This window comes from Condylura cristata, unplaced genomic scaffold (genome assembly GCF_000260355.1).
Source record: "Condylura cristata isolate star-nosed mole 26May11 unplaced genomic scaffold, ConCri1.0 scaffold00008, whole genome shotgun sequence".
Classification (NCBI taxonomy): Eukaryota; Metazoa; Chordata; class Mammalia; order Eulipotyphla; family Talpidae; genus Condylura; species Condylura cristata.
In genome coordinates this window covers 30,638,310-30,659,721 of record NW_004567109.1, presented here as the reverse complement: position 1 = coordinate 30,659,721, position 21,412 = coordinate 30,638,310, and the positions used below count along the sequence as shown (strand labels likewise).

Sequence of the window (21,412 nt, the reverse complement as noted above, 5' to 3'; positions counted from 1 at the left end):
CTCTCCTGACCTGCCCACTGCTCCCCTCAGCAGTGTACTTTGTCGATCTGCCTGTTCTGCTCCCCACTCTGTCTCTGGTGAATCCCCTCACCCACCACTGCTCGTCTGACCTGTACCCCAGTTCCGTGAGCATAAAATAAATCTTAAAAAAAAAAAAAAGGAGGCACTGGGTCCTTTTTGGGCCCTGAGCCTTAATATAGGCTTTCATGCAGGAGAGGTTAGAAAATAAGGAAATAAATCATGGACCCCTCTAAACCCCTTCACATCCTTTTTTGTCCCATTGCTTTTATAGCTTTATGGGCTCATGGGAGTAGGGCTGGGCACTTTGTTGGCTCAGCAACAGACCTGTATCGCTTACTACCCTGTGTCAGCCCCTAGAAATACAGCAAGCGGAAGACACAGTCCTGGCCCTGCGCAGTGTGCTACAGACATCACTTCAGTTTGTGGAGCCTTTCTTATAGCAACATTTTACCACATTTTTGACAAATAAATTAGACTTACTGTCAGATCATGAAATAAATGTCCTTACAACCCACTAGGAATTAGAGGTGTAGTTGATAAGAACAGTTAGGTAAGAAATGCAAACTCTTCAAATACTAAGTTTTTCTACTGCAGAATTGAGGCTACCAGAGGGGGAGAGTGAGGGTGAAACAAAGGGGAGAGGAGGCCAGTGGGCTGTGGTGGAGGATTATAGATATTTGGTAGTTGTGTTGTGGCCACATACAACTGAAGAGGGGGGACCTATATCCCTAGATTCAATACGGTTTTGTAAACCAACATTGCCTCAGCAACAAAAGTTTCTTTAATAGTTTCTCATCTTTAGTTTAAAATATAAGATATTTCATGGCAATGATGTAATAAATAGTTTGGGTTTTGTTAACTTACAAACTAAGTTAATCTTTTGAACAGAACACTTTTTTAAAAAACCACTAGCTACCACACAATTTCTTTCTTTTATTGACCTTTTTCTCCTTCCTTTTACAGGTCATTGAAGATCCTATACAAGTTGAACGAGTCAAATTTGTGTTTGAGACAGAAAATGGATTACTAGGCAAGTGTCCCCAGCTATCTTCAGAGCTGTCTGAAGTAACTGAATGGCCGTTGTTCTAGCAGCCCGCCCGGCAGGCCTGCCTCCCTCCACTGCGTGCTGGTGTAGTCAGGGAAGAATCCACGCGAGGTCTGCTTAGGATGCACGCGCTCTACACTCAAGTCAGAATTAAACAAGAGGATCTTGTCACCGTTGATACTCTCCAGTTCTAGTCCCTAAAGTGTGGCTTAGGTCCTCTTCCCAGGTCAGGCAAGATTCAGGGGTGCTGTGAGTAAAGACCACTGTGACATAGGGAATCTCATTCTACTCTACGGCCATTGAGGGGAAAATAGCTAACACTTCAGACTTGGAATGTTACCACTTTCATCAAAGCTGAGTTTTTCAGGAGACTAATTGGCTTTAATGATCATATCTTAGGAAAAGTTTGGTTAAAGATAGCCCTGTTCAGCTCTTAACATCCATTAATCTGAGTCAAGTTCTTATCACTACAATATTCTAGGCCACCCCTTTGGAACTGCCTGTGCTCAGAGCAGCACCGAGCCCTCCGGCACGTACAGCATACACATGCCGCAGGAAGAGGCCCAAGTACTGGGTGTCTTAAAGTCCTTAGCACACAGAGCAGGATAGCGCTTGTCGCACTGAATTAATACCATAAATTTCCACTGATCGCAGCAAGAGTTGGGACCACTCCTCTCTCCATAGCGTGATGTATAGGAACGGTTGGAGGCCTCTAGATAAGTAGTCAGCTATATCTATTTTAGTTCCTTTCAGTTCTCCTAAAAGTTGAACTTTTACCACTAGATATGTATCTTGATAGAAGTTATAAGTAGTGTTTCTACCCCTTAGAATTTGGAGAATCCTATTGAGTCAGCACTACCAGGCTTTCAGTGAAGTTTTTCTTCATACGCTTATCAGCAAAATAGTGTGTGAATTGTCAGAACAAAAGAACTGTTATTTGGCCCACTTTCAGTTCTTTATTGTGAAAACTTCCTCTTCTCTTCCTTCAGCTCTGATGCATCACAGTAATCACGTGGACAGCAGTCGCTGCTATCAGTGTGTCAAATTTCTTGTAACACTTGCTCAAAAGTAAGTATTTATTTAAAATACAAGGAGAGAGTGGAGATTTACAGATCAGAGGTGACTGAGAAAGCTGCCTTGTTTTAGGACCTAGCGAGTCTGCATCCAAGTACATTTCCATTGATCACAGCGAGAGTTGGGACCACTCCTCCCTCTATAGCATGGGGAAGTTTGGAAGCCTCTAGATAAATAGCCATGTCAATTGTAGTTCCTTTCAGTTCTCCTAAAAGTCAAACGTTTATGTTTGCTTTAGCATCGAAACCTATTCAGATAGCTCAAGGAGAGGTGAAGGGGAAGCATTAAAAGACTAACATCTTATAGAATCCAAGGGGGAAACTGAACTGCCTTTTGCAGAAGGGGAGGAATCAAGACAGAGACTACCAGCAAATGACCATGATACTTCACTTGAAACATTTTCCATTAAAGTAACCTCACTTCCAGCTCCCACTTTCAAAATAGTCTTCCAAGAGACACAATCCAGTTACTCACAGCCTTTGTATTTTAAGAACCCATACACTTTGCCAAATACTTAGCCTGCATTATCTCATGCAATCATTGTAGCAAACAGCAGGCTGCAACAGTATCTAGCCTCGTAAGACCATCCACAGGCGGCTTAATGACATACCCAGAGTCATGGAGGTTAGACTTGAACACAGGCAGGCTGAGGTCAAAGCAAAGTCCCCCTCGCAGCCCTTTTTTAAAATTAATTTTGAAGGTAAAATATATATAACATAAAATTTACCATTTTAGCCATTTTTAAGCATGTGATTAATGACATTAAGTGCATCCATGTTGTTCAACCACTGCCATTTATCTCAAGAACTTTTTTCATCCTCAGAACTGAAACACTATACCAGTCCAACAATAATTCCCTTTTCCTCTTCTCCCTGTTCCTAACAAATACCACTCTTTCTGTCTATGAATTAGATTGTTTTAGGTACCTCATGTAAGTGGAATCAAGAAGCACTTATTTTTCCTGTTGTGACTAGCTCAGTTCACTTAAGTTAAGTAAGGTTTATCCATAGTATAGTATGTCAGAATTCCCTTCCTTCTTAAGGCTGAATCATATCCATTGTATGTATATAATGCATTTTGTTTATTCATTCATCAGTGAATGGACACTTGCAAAGTAAAAGCTCTAACATTTAGCAAACATTATGTTTGCTACTTCAGTCCCCACCTGACTGGGTGTCTGCATGATCAGCCATGGTTACTGAACTGACGATCCTGCCATCTCTGGGCCTTGCACCAAAAGCTACCTTTATAGCTGAAATTTTTTGCTCCAGACCTTTGCTAATTCTTAGGCACAGAGATTATCATCCTTGGACTTCTAGCAAAATAAGGATGAGAAATCTGTTAGGCTTAATCTGCTATATTTCAGTCTTAAATTATAGTGCAGTAAAAATAATGCATGCACATGTATTTGTCCAAATAATGTAGCATAGTGGATCTCCTTCTACCACAGTTGTGGGCTCATTAATTAGATTTTATGTTGGCAGTGTGTTCTCATAAGTTTTGCCTAAGAGTGACATTTCCCAATACCTTGGGAGCACGTGGTAAGTCTGATGCCAGTGGACTCTCATCCGGAAATCAGTGTCTCTCTGTACTGCCATACCCTTGACATATCTGTTTTATATACTCACTAGTGCTAATGTCGCTATCAGTACTATCTTTAAACACAAAGGACGGTTTTCTAGGTAAACAAATAAAAATGAAAATAGAGGAGGGCTGTAAGACCATACTTCAAAATTATTTTCTTCTAATAGTATTCATTATTATGCAAATCATAAAAATTAAAAGAGTTGATTAACTATATCAAAGTCATTTATTAAATGTACAATTTGTTGTGGAGTTTTTGCTTTGTTTTGTTTTAATTTTTATTTTCCACCTAATCTTAAATAGAACTGAGTGAATGAGATAGATGACTTTCCACTTTATCTGTCAGTACCTTTGGTGGTTTAAACAGATGAATATATTCCCTACCCAAACCAACTATAAAGTAAAAATGTATAAAGACCACTGAAACAAAAGGAACATTTGTTATTCAAAAGAAAAAGTATGGTAGTTTGAACATCTATGTGTGTGAAGAAATCACTGGCTGATCATTCCCTCTTGTCACTAGGTGTCCTGCTGCTAAAGAATACTTCAAGGAGAACTCCCACCACTGGAGCTGGGCTGTGCAGTGGCTGCAGAAGAAGGTGACCACACCTGGAACTGCTCTAACTGTAGCATACAGATCCTTCAGAGCCATTCTGTCAGGGAGAATTTCTTAAACTTTAAACTGACCGAGTCAGTCTCCAGCGTACTTTCAGACTTTAAATTATTTGATGCATTAACAATATTTCTTAATATATGTCTTAACTTTATAGGTAAAAAGGTAGGAATAATTATAGAAGAACTAGGGTCATATTGCAATCTTAAAGATAAAAAGTCAAATCTTCCATGAAGGTCCCTTGATGTTATAGAAGATCTGGGTAGACTTATATGTTATTTCAGATGCTTTTTATATCTTAAAATCTCCTGATACAAGTTGTAGGCTCATTTGGCTTATTTGTCATCCCTGATGGCATTTCTGACCTTTCATCTCAGATGTCAGAACATTACTGGACACCACAGAGTAATGTCTCTAATGAAACATCAACTGGAAAAACCTTTCAACGAACGATTTCTGCTCAGGTGAGGGTTGTCTTTGGTTTTGTGGACCTTGAAATCCCTTAGGTGGGCTTTTTAGTATTTTTCTCAGAATCTGCAACATCTTCTGCAGAGAAGAGCAATATAGGTTGAAAACAAGAAAGCTCAGAAGTGATTTAGCTCTGAAAAAAAAAAAGGTATTGGTGGCCAGACTGCAAATTCTCTGCCTAGAAGAAATATCGCTGGAGCTGTCCTGCCTGGTCCCCTCGTGCCACCCAGGCTGCCAAGTAGACCCCTCCCCCAGGCACCCTGCTCCCCCAAAGGTCAAGGGTAGAGTAGAGCTCTTCGGTGGTTACCGTTGCCTCCTGCCCACCCCTCACCTTTTCTGTCTAAATCTCCCGCAGGACACACTGGCATATGCCACAGCTTTACTGAATGAGAAAGACCAGTCGGGAAGCAGTAACGGCTCGGAGAGCAGTCCTGCGAATGAGAATGGAGAGAGGCATTTACAGCAGGTACGACCTAGGACGTGGCCTCGTGTGAAAGGGCAGCGCCTCCCCTGAAGTTCCCCAAAAAGGATTTCCACATCAAGAAGGAAAACAGAGACCAGCTCCACCCTCTAGTGATCTCGGTGCAGGACTCACGGCAGTGTGCTTCCAGAGCGCTGCAGTGTAACATCGGTACAAGGCTCTGAGCTGTCTGTGACTGACTGTTCTCGTCAACTTGCAGATAGTCCCAGTACAGCCAGCTCCATCCCAGCTTGTTCACGTCATCCTGCCGGTGGCCACAAAATTCCCCCCTCCACTTTTTGCTGTCACCAGTGCTCCTAGAAATGTAGACCGTTGAAAGGAGGGGCCACCTACTTGTCAGGGAAATCAAAGAATACTCCTAAGCTTATTGACAGCAACAACACAGTAATGGTAATAATAGGAACGTTTTCAGCACTGATCAGTATGATAGAGGAAAGAATGAGGTATGTGTCTGCAGACCCATGGAATGGCCTTTTGCATCTCCCCGCCAGCTTGTGACCTTCTGTGAGGACCATCTGCTCTGTAGCTCCATCACAGTACTTGGCACAGAGGACTCAATAAATGAATCTTGGTGTTGTCTGTGTCATTTTCTAAATATCTTTCCTCATAACAACCTTGTGAAACTGCCATCCCCCTAATTTTACAGAAGGGAAACTAAGGCTCAGCACAGTGATATGATCCCAGGGTCAGGGTCACACTGCAGCCTACCTCACCACCTGCTTTATTTGCAGAGAAAGTCAAACCTGTCAACAAGAGCATGTGCCGCTGCGGGCTCCCAGCCTCTCCACGCCTCCGTCTGCACTGCCGCATCCCCCCACCCCCCACCCCCCTCACACACCCTCACCATCTCGCAGAAACCCTTCATTCTCTCTCTCTCTCTGGTGTTTTGAACCTCCACCTCATCAGATCCCATCCAACTTGTGTCTCCACACGCTCGGTTTGCTCCCACCTTGTCCCTCTTTTTTCCGCATATCTCTGCTTTTTCCAGTCACACTGCTCCAGAGAATTGTCTAAATTTAATATACGCCATTTTTCAACGTCCTCTGGCCACCCGCCACCCTTCTCTCCAGCTTGGAGGTGACAGTTTGGGCAAGTTCGGGTGACACCCAGTCTACATTTTTCAGCCTTCACCCTAGTTGACTGCTCAGCAGCATCAGACCCTGTTGGCCTCTCTCCCTTTTGGAAACACTGTCTTCTGGGGCTGCAGTGACAGCTCATTCCTAATTTTCCTCAAAGCCCTCTGGGCAACTGCTCTTTTCCTGTCTCCTTCCCAAGTCAGCCTCCCGTGGGCCACCATGATGTGTTCCTCAAGCCTCCGTCCCGGGTTCTCTTGCCCTTGTTCAGTACTTTCTCCTCCACACCCACACAGCCACCTCTTGCCCAGCATGCCAGGCCCTCTCACACCCCACCAGATTTCTCCGTCTCGTGAGTAGCACTCTGCACACACAGGGTCACCCAGACCACTGCCCACACCCTGCACTCACCAGCCCTGTTACATTGACCTACACATCTCATCCTGCCTTATGGAGCAGGGGAGGTCCCTGCCTCCATACCTGCTTTTCTGTAGGTTTTTCCTTAAGCATTTCAATGACTTCCTGTTGCTGTTAGGATGAAGGCCAGAATCCTCAACACATCCTATTTGATTTGGCCTCTGCATAGCACTCCCACTTTCCTCTTAATTCCCACTCAGTTGACCTGTCACTTAGCAGAGAGACCCTTTGCCCCGCCCCGCCCCAGTGCCACCCCAGCTAGGTTAGATCCGGAGCAACTGGTGAGCACTCAGATCCGTTGGCTGGCGCATAAACCCATGGCTGTACAGTTGGGGACAGAGTGGGCAGGAAGCAGATGTCAGGAAGCATGCCAGTGCCTCTCACGCTGGACGGTCCTCACCTGGGGTTTTCATGAGAACTTGCCCACATGGTGCTCTTGTGGCTTTTCTCAAGTGACAGGGTGGATTCAGTACTAATCAAGAACATAGAAGTGGAATCAGGAGTTGTAAGATCAACAGTTACTGTGTTTTATTGCCCTTTGATAAACACTAAGTTGGTCCTTGAGGACTATACACAAGTCAGTTCGCATAGAAAAACATTTCTTTAATGGGCTGTATGTGAACTTGTTTTCTTTCTCAAGGGCTCTGAGTCACCCATGATGATTGGCGAGTTAAGAAGTGACCTTGACGATGTGGATCCCTAGAGGAGCAAGCCCAGCGCGCCAGGCAGGGTCAGGTCACAGTTACTGGATGCTCACACCCTTTTGAACTGGACTCTCATCCTTGAACCTTGAGAAGAGCCTGGAGACTGGAGGGAGAGCCTGCCGTGACTCTGGAGGAAGTGTGCGTTTTTAATGAAAGTGCTCTGCGGCCCCAGGAATTCTCGGGAGCTAGTTGGCAGCAGAACTCCATCCAGCCTGTGCACCATCCGTCCGGTGCACAGTCCAGACGTGATTCACATTCTCGGTAGAGGTTTTAGGAAGGAAAGCCGGTGGCAGACTTTCTGTCATAGGAACATACAAGAGTGAGGGGAAAATTGTTGGTTTCTCTGTGATACTACGAAACAAATTCCTTTGGTTTATATATATATATATATATATATATATATATATAAAGGCTGCCTTTAGCTATTTGGGGCAAATTTTTAAATATTGCAGTAATGTTGAGTAGAAATATTCAATTTAAAATGATGTAAAAATACCTGATAAAACTCCTTCTCATTGTAAAATAGTAGTTAAAGAACTCAGTTTACACAGACCTTTGTATTTAATATGTCTCCCTATTTGTATAGAATCTCAGATGGGTCTGGATGAAAGCCTGGGCATAACCTTGGATCTGGATGAAATGCTATGAATCAAAAATTGGAAAATTAATAAGCTCTTTAAAGGTATTTTTCTGATCTAATTAAGATTGAAAAGAGCAATAAAAAAAAAAAAAAAAAGCTGTGGTCTCCAGAAGTACAGGTGTATTCTTGGACATCAGTCACTGAGGAAAGTATGGGTTGTTCCCACAACAAAATTTTAAAACTGCAAAATAAAAAGCACTTTAAGATATAGTTTTATTGAGTTTGAATTCACAAAATCACCTTTTTTAATGCTTGGAGACATATTGAATAAACTGTAGTCTTAAATCACGTGACCTGCAATCATTTACCTTTGCCTAAAACACAATTAGAACCCTCGGTGTACCAGTTGTATCTAAAGGTGAACATTTGAGTTGGGAGACACTACTCTGTGCAGTTTCTGGTCATTTTAATGCAGAGAAGAAATTTGAGACTTTGTTTCTCCTTAAGGTGACAAAGGCTGAAAAAGAAGGGATAAGACTTATTTCGCAGAAATAACATGAAACTGTTTATTTCAGGTTAGATTCCAGCTCCCCTTTGGGGGTCAGGTTGCTTTGGGGGAGTGGGGATATGCTGACATATTTCAGAGATTTTGTATTTTGAGTGGTTGCACACATTTTCAACCCTGTCTTGTCTTGAGTTGTGTGTTCTGCCTTATTTTCAGCTCACCGCACAAGGAACTTGGGAAGCCTTAGGGAGAGCCAGGGCGCCACTGTCAGATTTGCCAAGTCAGAGAGGCCAGGCCAGCCTCAAAGTGCCTTTCTGGTCGCTCTTGGAGTTCGTGTGGCCTCGTGACAGAACATCAGCTTCTTCTGGCTGTGCACTCGCCACCCGGCTGTGGAGGGGACCACAGTCTTCCCTTTGTACCGTGTCACTCCCACAGGCTCGCCACGGCTTTGTCAGAGCCACTGAGGAGAAGGGGGCCAGCGTTTAAGAGCACAGGTGCCCCCTCAGGGAAGGATCAGAGGCCTTGAGCTAATGGTACATAGCTCTCATGTTCTTGAGTTTTGAATGATATTTAAAGTTGATTTTGAGTCCATATCCTCCTGTTCTCCCCACCCCGCCCTCCCCTCCTCTCCACCCACAACCTCAGAATGTGTGAGACAAGACTTTGACGTGCCAGCGATGATAGGTGTTGGGTATCATTGCTCGCAACTGCACTCTCAGGAGCCCAAATTCAGGAGTGAAATAACCACTTCTGGTCCCCTGTTTCCTATGGAAACAGCGCCGTCCACCACCCCAGCACCCGTTGTCCTCGCTATAAAGCCGCAGGACCGCCCATCACTGTCTGGTTAGACGCTCTGCTTCATGTCGCTTCCATTGTTGCTCCAGTGAACAGCACTTTGACTTTGCCAGTAACCACTTGCTTTCCACCGGCTGCAGTCTGCGAACCTGCTGATGACTTTTTAAATGTAGTACAATTATGACAGGCTTACCCTGGAAGAGTTGTCATTTCTACTGCCAATTTTTTGGATGAAGATGCTTTTATAAATCTTTTAAAAAGGTCTGCACATCGAGTAGGAATTGCACAACTAACTCAATGCTGTGTGTTCTCTAGAAGCTGGCTTTGTGAGGCCTGGCTTAGGATAGCCGAGTCTGCCATTTAGCAGCCTTCGGGGAAAGAAAACAAACAAGCACCCCAAGGGCGTTTGCCCAGGACCCCAGTGCTCGAGTGGTCCCCACAGCTAGAGCAGGCATAGCACCCAAGCACCGTGCCCCCAGACTCGCCCTGTCTTGACCCACCCTCCCTGCTAACATTGAGGTGTGTGCAGTTACATTTTGAGCTTGGGACAAGCAGACTGGAATTTTCCTCTGCTACCTCTTGTGTATAAAATCCTGTTTATAAAATTTCAAAAGAAAGTAGGTAAACTAGGGGAATATCGTAATTCTAAGTTTGGTTCACAAGTGGCAGAGTTCTTAGCGTCTAAGGGTAAATAAATTTTTCAAAAACATAGACTTGGTGTCTCACCGACATTATTCTCCACATCAGCGTGTGCCCTCGGGTGGGGCAGGGGTGCTAGGATTCTCTTCAGTACTCTGCACTCTGGTATGAGTAAGGGCTTTTGAATGATGAGGGCATGGTGCGTCTTCTAAGCCTTTTACTGCCCTTTCCACTAGATAATCTGCCCATTTTGGGGTTCATTTGCAAAGTCTGGATCTGAGTGCCATACTCATACCGATGGCCTGCAGACATCTCGTCTCCCCCACAGCTTTCCAGTCTCGCAGTGGCCCTGGTGTGAATGATGTTCTTAAGCCAGGCTTCTTGCCACACCTCACATGTCCCAGCCTCCCTCCTAATGGCCTCTGTTTGTACACAGACTCCCCTTTCCTGGATGTTTCCTCCTCTCCTTTTCCATGCCTGTAGCCACATCCCTTCCTCCTCCACTACGAGTGACCATCTGTCACCCTGCTAGAACCAAGTTGTTCCCTCCTCTCAGCCCTGGCGCTGTCAGGGTGTGACTAGCTAACAGCCCCATGCTGGATTCTGCACCGTCAAGAGGGAGGGAGTGGCTGGCATTGCACAGCGGGCAGATACACACAGGGCACTCCTGCATTCGGGCCATTAGCATCTGTCTGCTCTTGCCTGCTCTGCATGACACTCAACTGTCAGAGAATATAGTTTGGTGGATTTTTGCCTTTGCAAGTAGGTACTCATATATGATATGGACTGTTTAGTGATAGGTCTTGCATAAGACACTTGCCAACCTCAGAGTGTGGGGCTGGAGGTTCCACATTGAGGGATTTGATAACTAGGAAGTCTTGAGACTGTTCATACTTCATGACATGAAAAATGATTGTCGACAAAAGATTTACATCATTCCAGAGTCATTGAAATCTAATATTACTTATTACAGAAGCGTTGACTGCTCTGTGCTGGGGAGAGGAAAATGAAAAGGAGTCCAGAGCTCAGCAGGAGACATGGAAGCAGAGCATCTAGAATGCTGTAAGGGGGGAAGCCTGACTGCTTGAGAGACAAGGAAGTTTCAGGAACACGCTCATACTAGGACAGGCATAGTCCTCATCGTATCGAAATACAAGAACTCATCAAATACTTGCTTTACCCAACCATTCAAAGGCCTGTTGTGAACAAAGCATCATATTCAAGAGAAAGGTGTGACAAAGTTGCTTTTATTTTTAAAGTCACCATGGAATAAAAAATACTACAAAACCCGGAATAAATATTTTCAAGTCACAAAAGCAAAACACAAGTCCAGAAAGCTACTTGTTCTAACTGCTGTTCACAAACAGACAAAAGACATGCCTGGCAGGCACTCTAGGGAGTGTTGCTCTTGCCCCTCAGGACTGGCTACCACCACCCACCCAGGAGCAAGCAGGGTGCAGTCACCCAGTGCTAGACAGACCTCACCAGTATGAACAGGCTGCCGCCCTAGCATGGAGCAGACTTGGCTTTAGAACCTGCTGCGTCTATCCGAGCACCCCTCACTCCAGCTGGCAGGCGTGCCCCTCTGCATCCCAGTGTGCAATGTGGGTGAGGTGTGTAAGAACCACAGTGCCCTTCAGCCACTGCAAACAAAAGCCAGCCCTGCAGCCAACTCCTGAGTGGACACCAAAGCCGGACAGCCTGGGGAGGGGAGCTGAAAGAAAGGGCCAGCCTGGGGTCACCCAAGATGAGTCCCCAACCTCTCTCTGGCGCTGTGAGGCTGGGCTGGTGGGGGGGGGGGTGGGGACGGGTGTACAGGACCTAGGACTTAGCAACAAGACCTCTTCCAGGAGCTGAGTCCTACTGGCAGGAATAGGGAAGTCTGCACATCTCAGAACTGATGAAGAGCTCTCAGGAGACAGGGCAAGGACTTGAACTAAGCTCTGGGCTCATCTGCCCTTGGGCCCAATCTTCTAGCCTGAACATCTTCATCTATCCAGTGGCAGAACAGGTCCTGCCTTTGCCTCAAGGCTGCACTGAAACCCTGCGGGAACATGGTGAAGCACTTTGGACACTGAGATGTTGGCCAGCTCTCAGGGAGCATCACCCTGTTGCTGCCTTCCTCCACCCTGCACCCCAAGGTGTGGAATCCAAAGGGTCTTGGTGAGGAGCCATCTTCATCTTCCACTCTTCACTTGCCCCGACCAACATCAGGCTCCCAGGTGCCTCCTGGCATCCCCACGGGAGGACTGCTGCCTCCTTCCTGGAGGCCGACGGAGCAGGAGCTCGACAGAACGTAACTCTGCACACAAGCGTCCGCCTTGCAAGCAGCTGGCAGGAAGCTCAGCACAGCTCAAGGCGTTGTGGATGCCTCCAGCAAGGACCTGCTACACTCGGCCCCCATTCAGCTCGGGTTTGGGAAAGGGGTGAGCCAGGGTGAGAGAACAACGTCTGCCGGGCAAGGAGCCCTCACCCCTCCCTGGAGCGTAAGCAGCAGGGGCTCCAGGAAGGAGGAGATAGCCCATGGCCCAAGCTGAAGAGAGCTTCGGGGGAAGAAGGAACCATGTCGACACCCACCTAAGACGTGGGATCCCTGCAGCCGAGCCTTGACCCCTTCTCCGTGCATTGTGTTCTAAGGGGACTGTCAATGGAACCCCTGTGAGGCCTGCACCCTCAAGGGCCAGGTCCGGCAACAGATGGCAACAGCAGCTGCAGCCCCCTCGTTGGTCTCGAATTCGCTGCTGATGTCCTGGATCCTCACCACACAGGTGTTGTCCACTGGGTAGGCCCCCAGGGTGTACAGGGCCCCTGGGAGAGTCCCACAGCCAGTCAGGGTCCAGCCCTCCTCGCAAGCCACGGCCACCTGCCAGGGCCCGGGACAGGAAGCAAGCACATGACACACTGCCTGGCATTCAGGCCCCACCCCCGCTTGGCTCCGCCCTAAGCCCACCTGGCACCCCTACGGCGCCCCCCCACACACACACACAACAGCTCCTGGACTACACAGGTCTGTGGGGCGCACTGCCCTCATCCTCAGCTCCCGCACCCCCCACAGCCTCTCCACCCCAGCCAGTGACAGCGCATCTGTCCAGGCGCCCAGAGAACACCTGGATCCGCCCTCTGCTCTGCCCACCCACATCTAGTCTGTCAGATCCACAGGCCGCCCCTTCCGTGACCAGGACCTTCCACACTCCCGCTGGCTGAGTCCCCCCACCCAGGCCTGGACAGTCACAGCCGAAGTCCATCCAGTCTCCCTGGAGGAGAGGCCTCTTCAGCCTCTCCTCTGCACACCCATGCAGGGAAACCAGGGCTCCCCTCCCACCCCTGCCACATGGGCTCTGAAGCAGAAGATGAGAAACCCAGAAACAAGCCAAGGTGGGAAAGAGACTCGGGATCCTGGGTGCTCATCAAACTCAGGTCAGGCACCTGCTTCCCCCATCCCACCCTCACCCCACCCCAAGCGCAGAACCTTGCGTGGCTGCAAGTTAACTGGACAGAAGTCCTTCCTGTGGCACTCAGACCCCACCGACCTGGCCGGGGCCCTCTCTGCCCCCCCCACCCCAGTTCACTCTGTCCCCTCCTCCCTGGCCTCCTGTCTGTTCTGGCGTCCTCCAGGAATGTCCTCCCACCTCAGGGTCTTCAGCCTGACTTCCCTCTACCTGGAACACCCATCACCCTCTTTTAATACTGTGGGTGCCCAGATAGCAAACTCACTACTCTCAGCACACACACACACACACACACACATTCACACAATCGCAAACGCTGCCAGCAGCATCTGCCTCACAAACCACCACCCAGACACAGAAGAGTCAGCACAAACACACAAGGAGAAACTGCAAGGACAGTCACCAGCCGCCCACAGCTGCCAGGCTCCCGCCCGCCGGCCTGCGTATGCCAATTCACCTTCTGGGCAGGGCCCGTGACCCCATGCTCCCTGACTTTGCACTCCAAACCCGGGGCGTGGCAGCAGGAAGCGTGGACGCTGGCCTCCTCGTGGCCCACACACCCGGCGGGCCGTGGCCTCGGTCTGGGGTGCCTGGGGGCGCCAAGATCCTCCACCTCCCAGTGGGAGCTGCAGCCTGGAGGAGTGGAGAGTCACCTGAGACACCCATGCAGGGAAACCAGGGCTCCCCTCCCACCCCTGCCACATGGGCTCTGAAGCAGAAGATGAGGAACCCAGAAACAAGCCAAGGTGGGAAAGAGACTCGGGATCCTGGGTGCTCGGCTCTGCCTCGGACCTGTGTGTGACTGTGAGAAAGCCAGTTAGTCTCGCTGAGCCTGGGTTTCTCAAAGGAAACATCATTTCTCTACCCAGAGATGGGGCGGAAGAGGGCAGGGACCCCAAGGCCTGAGGTGCTAGAGCAGGAGAGGGAATGCCCACCCAAGCGCCCAGGGAGAAGTCAGGGGCGAGCTTGATGTCCCTCTGGGGCCTCCATCTGTGCACCCCGGCTGTAAGCCCAAGAGGCTTCTCAGCTAGCCCAGCCCACACGCCCTTGTGTAGATGAGGAGCAGCATGCAGACCGTCCCGGCCTCTCCCGCAAACAAGGACGCCAGCTGCCTGAGCTCATCTTTCCACTGCAAATCTATCCTGCTGCTCATTCTAGACTCAGTCCGACTCATCACCCCCTCATCACCCACCAGTCCCTAGATGTTCAGGAGCCCCCCCCACCAGGAGATACCCAGCTGGTTACTCCAGGCCAAAACCCACAATCTCCCCAAACTCTCCCAGGGATGCCCCACGCCCCTTCCAAGTAGGATGCTCAGCCTCCTAGCAGGCTAAGGGGCACACTCCTGGGTCCATCTGTGACTTCCTGCTTTTGACAATGATGACAGTGACAATAGCTAGTATTGTGCCAAGTGCTTAACACCCACCATCTTCATTTTCTGATGAAGATAATAAGGCACAGAGTGGTTAAGTAACTTGCCCAGGTCACACAGCTGCTGACTGGCAGAGCCAGGAAGAAACCATGGTCAGCTCCACTTTCTAAGCCCGTCTCTGAGCTACTCCCCAAGCTGCTGCTCTCTGAACATGACTCATTTGGAGGAGGCAGGCACTGAGGCTGCTCTTAGGGAGGAGGAAGCCAAGGTGAGAGGAGCGAGGTCACTGCCCAGGGTTAGGGGGTGGAAACACACAGGACAGTAAGGCTTCAGCAGGACCAGCTGGGAAGGGCAGGGTACACAGATGGGGTGCCCCTTCACCCCAGGGTGGGCCAAGATGCCTACCTGTGAGGACACGGCCCTGCTGGTGGCAGTGGGCATGCGTCTCCCTGCCAGCACCCCTGGGTGGAGCTGTGTGGACGCTGCAGCTGGCCTGGGGTAGCAGGCAGCACCTGGCAATGGCGAAGACATCCTCACCCCCAAATGCACCGTGGGCCAGGCAGACCCGCCTGCCCCCTTGGGACTGAGAGTCAAAGACAGAAACAACAGTGTGCTTTAGAAGGGGGAAGGGGGCTGAAGCAGACAAGCTCAGTTGCCTGCTCCAAGCCTCAAACTCTCTTCTCTGCCCCTGCCAGGCCAGCCCGTGCCTTCTGGGGACAAGGAGCTCGCTCCTGGTCAGGCAAACTGTCTGCAGATGGGCAGCTCTGCGTGTCATATAACGTTCTCCTGGATACTGAGAGTGACTTCAAAATGGACAGAATCCTAAGATGCCAACGCAGGAACTCGGCCTGCCTGGTCCCAACCTACTCTTGGCATCTCTCAAACAGGCTCATCTGCACGGTCATGGTTAAGTGTGTTCAGACCCCAGCCCCAGCCTGGGCACTGCCCGCCACCAGGATGCCATGGCCACACAGCCTTTGGGCACAGCCCTGCGACCTCTGCATTAATTCCTCTTTTGCTGATTTGGGAAGATTGGTCAGCCATCAGGACCATGAACCAGCTGAGTGAGAAGGGCTGTGAAGGCCACTGACTCTGGAGGCGGCAGGCCGGTGTGCTGGCTCCCCCACTCCCTGGGGACTCCCTCCAGCTGTGCAGCCCACACTTCCCGGAAGCCGCCAGCTGACCTTCACAGCACCCAAGCACGCATCACCCAGATGTGCCTACCCAGCCTCTGAGCTTGCAGATGAGCCCTAGGGTCCCGAAGACAGAGGGACTTGAGGGGGGTCAGGGCTGGGGAAACAGGGCTGCTCTGGGCTCGCAGAGGGAGTCCTGCATCGTGACAGACACACAGATGACTGGTGGGGAGCAGCTCACCTCCACACGCTCTCCCCGCCGCCGGCCCCTCCTGGAGAAACTAGAGCAGCCCAGCAGCTCTTCATCCACAGCACAGCGGGCCAGGGCCTCCGAGGAGTGCGCTGACCACACAGTCCTGCAGAGCAGCTGCCCATCTGCAAGGGGACCTGGCGTGAGCGGGGCCCAGTGGGGAAGGGTGTCCCCAGTAGGCACTGCGGTGGAGGCTTTGGCTGGTGGTGGTGGGAAGGATCTATTTGCTCACTGAGACCTTTCCCGTTGAGCCCAACCCACCCCTCACCCCCCACCCCAGAAGAAGGAGGTGCTGAGATCACCAAGGACACATGGGCCTCCCAAGTCCCTACCAGGACTCTGCCCACCCTGCCATCCTGCTGACCTGCTCCCGGGGTGCTGAGGGGCAGAGTGGCCACCAAGTTGGGGGTCAACACCCGCTGGTCCGCAGGGAACCAGGCCTCATTGATGACATCTTTGGCAGAGAAGCGGATCAGTCGCTGCCTCAGCTCTGTGAGGGTGAGCTCTGGCTCGGTGGTCAGCATCACGGTCACAATGCCTAGTGGTGGACAGGTGGTGAGATAGGGCGGTCATGCCTTCCTTCCCAGCCTCAGTCTCCCTTCCCAGCACACACATGCCGTCCATGGGCACAGAAACATGCGTGCACACATGGGCCAAGCCATTCTTCCAGAAATGAAACCTTCTAAAGCCCATGCTAAGTGAAAACTAAATGGTAAGACCACTTTACATTCTACTTTCACGCCTCTGAACTGTGGCTAGCGCCAGGTAAACTCCTATTCATCCACAAAACCCTAGATCAAATGCCCATCCTCCACAAGGCTTTCCCTGACTATCAGGCCGGGCAGGTGACACCTCTGGCTCCTTTCTACACAATCCTGACTGCTCTGTGCAGCTGCCACCCCATCAGACTGAGTGTCTTTGAGGTCATCATCTGTCTCACCCATCTTTGGTCCTGAGTGCCCAGCCCTGAGCCTGGCACAGGGCGTCCTGGTGCACACCCTAACAGCCAAAGAAGCTGTTAGGAGCACGGTGCCTGAGGTCCTGGGTGGCGACTCACCAGCCACGTGGGCAGCAGCCTGGGACGTCCCGCTCTGGGACATAAAGCAGGTGCTGCAGTCGCTGGAGGCACCTATGATGTCATCTCCTGGGGCAAAGAGGTCCACACAGCGGCCAAAGTTGGTCCCCAGAACTCCCAGGGTCACCGGCTGGTCCTCGGCGTTCGTAGCTCCAACAGTAATGACCTGGATTGATGAGAGGGCAGTGGTGGCTAATTAGAACCGAGGGGAGGGCAGAAGGAACAGAATGCCAGCTGGCTGGCCAACGTATGTATGAATGTTTGGTTCCCATGCAAATGTCCCCTTCTGAGGGAAATCGGATTCCCCAGGCAAACCTGGTGCCCCACCCCACCCAGGCTGGGGCTGCCCTCTGTCCCTACCATGTGTCAATCACATTCCCCAGGCCCTTCTAGTGGGGAGACAGGTAATAAACAAATACAGGGACCTATTCAGTGGCTCCGGCAGTCAGAGGTGCTGTGGACGCAGCAAGCAAGCAGAAAGGCAGAGCAGATGAGCGCAGTTTTCCGTTATCATAAACTCAGCAGTCGGGAAAGCTTACCGCAGTCCGACTCACACCCCCACTGTCCCAACACACACACACACACACACACACAGTGGAGAGCCCTTAAGCAGAATGAGGTTCTTTCCTCCCACGACACTCATGCCCAAACTGCCCAGCACAGGGGCCCTGTGCATGTCGGCCAGAGGAAGGGGCCACCGTGGGCCTGCTGATCTGTTGGCCCCTCCGGGCCTGTCTATGTGGTCATGCAGCCCAACGGCCAGGACCACACCTGGACAGTGTCGGACACACACCTGAGAGACTCTGGCCCCTCAGGGCTCCAGATCTCATTAGCCGCGCCCAGATGGGAACTGCTGGCTAAGTCTGCTCATGTGGATCCTGGGGAGACCCGGGTGGGTAGTTGTGCCATAGGAAGACCCCATAAGTCCTGAATAGGAGCTGTTTGTGTTATGGGGAGCTATGGGAGGGAGAAAGGGGGAGGCAGAGAGAATGCTGAGGTACAGTGGTATCAGCCAAGGGGGAGGAAATGGAGGCTAGACGGCCAAAGTCATGGGCACCAGAAGAGGTGGAGAGGTGAGGAGGCTTTCTGGAGAGAGCGGCTGTGTGGCAGGGAGACGAGAGTTATGCAGTGTTATCCACAGGCTACGCTGTGGAGTGTCAAGCCTCCCATCCACGCTCCTGCACTGAGGGTCTCTGACACTCCTTCCAGGCCAGGCTCCTTCAGCCTCCAGGAACTCATTACATGAAGTGGAGGCCAAGGCCCACGCCCACGAGGCCAAGGGGCACCTGCCTGCCCTCCATGCTGGGAGGTGGATATCCACACTCACCTCGGGGGCCGAGGCTGGGGAGTAGAGGCAGGCGTCATCCCAGAAATTGCCAGCAGCAGCCACCAGCACCGACCCAGTCCTCGCCAGGCGCTGGCAGGCGGCATTGAGGGCCCGGCTGTACCCGCCCGCCAGGGGCAGCAGCACCACAGAGCGCCCTGAGGGCTGGGCCAGCTGAGTTTTCCGAATAAACTCCAAACCTGAGAGGACAAAGCCAAGGTCACCCTGAGGACTGGTGCTCCCTGTCTCCTAGTCCATTCCTCAAGGGGCAGCATAAGCACTAATTTTATATGTCACTTGGGCTAGACTATGGCACCCAGATGTCTGGCCCAGCAAGAGTTTCCATACTGCTGTGATTAACGTTGAAATCTGTAGACTGTGCAGAAAGCAGATGACCCTGCATAATGGGCGTGGGCTTCAGCCAATCAGTTGGAAAATCTTAAAAGAAAACTGAAGTTTCCCCAAGGAGGGAACTCTGTGTCCAGTCTGCCTTCAGCCTCGAGACTGCACCATCAACTCCTACCAGAATTCCCATCCTGCCAGCCTCCACTGCAGGTTTGCCAACCCCCACAAGCTTATGCGCCAATTCCTTGAAATAAATCTACATATAAATATATGGTTGACCCTCAAACGACAGGGGTGGGACTTCACGTGTCCACTTACATGCAGATGGTTTCAATTAATATAATTGGCCTTCCATATTTGAGGGTCCCACATGCAGCCACACCTCAAATATAGTTGGCCCCATGGGTTTAACCAACCATGGATCAGATAGTTGAAGCTCGAACTATAAAACCTGCAGATATGGAGGCTTGAGCATTTATATTTTGGGGGTAGGGGGTTGGGGGAGGTTGAAATCAATCACCTGAGGTTACCAAGGGACATAGTTAAGTTTTAGGACAGTCAAGTTATCTGGAAATCCACAGGAGGGCTGCACCCCTAGCCCCATTGTGACTCAAGGGTCAACTGTATGCACACGCATCCTACTGGCTTTGCTTCTCTGTGGAGCCGTGACACACTCCCGGGAACGTGAGGAGCATGTGAACCACAGCCAAGACAGCAAACCAGCAGACTTCTAGCACTCGGACATGCCAGGCTTTCTAAGCACCTGGATATAGGCACCCACATGACCTCATAATCACCCTGTAGGCCTGAGCACAAGAGGAAAGTGGTGTGAGATCCAGTCCCTGCTATTCCACCACCCTTCACGCCAGGGCCCAGCCCTCAGCTCAACTGCACCTGCGGCTTACCAGGCAGATGAGATGAAGAAACCTTCAAGAGTCTAGAAAAATGTCCTGCACTTCCTCCACCCCGTCCACCTAGCTGGGGTGACCCCTGAGTCTAATCAGCCATGCAAGCAAGTACGTGCCCATTTTAGAGGTAAGCCAGCAGAAAAAAAGAAAGCATCTGAATCTAAAATAACATGGCTACAGACTTAGTCCTGAAAGACTGGGAAAGAGAACAGCGTGAGATCGTAGAGAGCCCACTGACCTGGGGCAGAGCGGCATGACCTTCCTGGACTGAGCCCCAGTCTGAGCCTCAGTTCCCCCATCTGCACTGTGCCTGGGGGCGGGTGGTGCCTGCCAGCTCTGGCTCTCTGGGACTCTCACGCTGAGGCTGCCTGGGCCTCCTTGGTCTGGGTATGGGCCAAAGCCCTGCCCTACTCACCTCTGAGGATGCCACCCACTGTGCCCTTCCCTTGGCAGTTGAGCACACGCAGGCTGTGCAGGCTGGCGCCCTTGGCCACGCCAGCATCTCTGCCGCTGACCACCCCGGCCACATGGGTGCCATGGCTGTCACACCTGTTGGCCTGATTGAACAACACAAAGCTGGTCAGAGACAGTCTGTCCACACCACAATATATGAGCACGTGGTGACTGTCCCCCCGCCCCACAACCTATAGCAGGGGAGGGATAGTGATGGCCGGGGGTGGTGGTGGGGCGTGGCTGGCACTGCAGCCACCATCCTGGGGGGCAGGGCAGTCCCTCCCCACTACCAGGACAGAGGTGAGGAGTGCGCTTACCTGTCTGTGGAAGTCTGTCCCGTCTTCCTCAGGCACATCATCAAAGCCAGTGACTGTCACCCTGCCCTCAATTTCCCGATGACCACTTTGGATACTGGTGTCTAAGAGATACACCTTTACCTGGCCGCCTCCACCTGTGTAAGACAAAGCTTATAGAGAGAAAAGAGAAGACCTAAGCTAATGCAACAGTTAACACATCAATGATTATTACTCTGTCCCAACCTCTGCTCCCAACATCTTAAATATATTGACTTATTAATCTTCAAAACATCCTCATGAGGTACATATAGTGTCTTTCTTTTACAGACAAGGAAAGTGAAGCCCAGAGAGGGTAAGTAACTGTCCCGGGTCACACAGCTGGCAATGGCAGAACCAGGCAGAAAACCACATTGTCTAGCTCCATAAAATTAATATTAATATGAAATAACATCTGAATATCCAAAACCAAAATAAGCCTATTTATAATTTGTCACAGCTCACCCACTCGAGAGGGAGACAACAGGATTTGAAGAACAAACAGAAGTTGTAACAGAGAAGCTCAGGCTCAACGTGGTCCCCAACAACCCCTGATCTTCTCTGAAAACAAGGTGCCATTCCAGCCTTCCCCTACTCAATAATGGCCCCACCCACGAGGGTGCTGCCAGAACCAAGGCCATTGTCCTCAGCCTGTCCAGATCCTCCCTGTCCTCAGGCTGGCCACATAAGCCAGGAAGCCCACGGATGCTGGAAGGGGGCACGGCAGGAAGCCAGGATCCAGGCAGGGGAGGCGTGGTGTCCCCCCCCCCCA

At 50.6% G+C, this 21,412-nt stretch overlaps 2 protein-coding genes across 2 annotated transcripts in view; one reads left to right on the top strand and one right to left on the bottom strand.

Annotated features, from left to right (window-relative positions):
- Positions 1-7,850, top strand: part of USP24 (ubiquitin specific peptidase 24) — a 95,361-nt gene extending 87,511 nt beyond the window's left edge. The window contains exons 62-67 of the mRNA XM_012722127.1: positions 985-1,051; positions 2,056-2,134; positions 4,248-4,323; positions 4,715-4,801; positions 5,161-5,271; positions 7,417-7,850. Of these exons, the coding sequence (XP_012577581.1) occupies positions 985-1,051; positions 2,056-2,134; positions 4,248-4,323; positions 4,715-4,801; positions 5,161-5,271; positions 7,417-7,479 (483 nt within the window). The 3' untranslated portion in view covers positions 7,480-7,850. The remainder of the gene's footprint in view (positions 1-984; positions 1,052-2,055; positions 2,135-4,247; positions 4,324-4,714; positions 4,802-5,160; positions 5,272-7,416) is intronic.
- A 4,658-nt stretch (positions 7,851-12,508) lies between these two features.
- PCSK9 (proprotein convertase subtilisin/kexin type 9) overlaps positions 12,509-21,412 on the bottom strand; it is a 13,530-nt gene continuing 4,626 nt past the window's right edge. The window contains exons 2-10 of the mRNA XM_012722126.1: positions 20,626-20,774; positions 20,271-20,412; positions 18,606-18,802; positions 17,261-17,444; positions 16,568-16,741; positions 16,195-16,328; positions 15,226-15,403; positions 13,906-14,081; positions 12,509-12,862 (exon numbers count right to left, since the gene is read on the bottom strand). Coding sequence (XP_012577580.1) covers positions 12,644-12,862; positions 13,906-14,081; positions 15,226-15,403; positions 16,195-16,328; positions 16,568-16,741; positions 17,261-17,444; positions 18,606-18,802; positions 20,271-20,412; positions 20,626-20,774 — 1,553 coding nt within the window. The 3' untranslated portion in view covers positions 12,509-12,643. The remainder of the gene's footprint in view (positions 12,863-13,905; positions 14,082-15,225; positions 15,404-16,194; positions 16,329-16,567; positions 16,742-17,260; positions 17,445-18,605; positions 18,803-20,270; positions 20,413-20,625; positions 20,775-21,412) is intronic.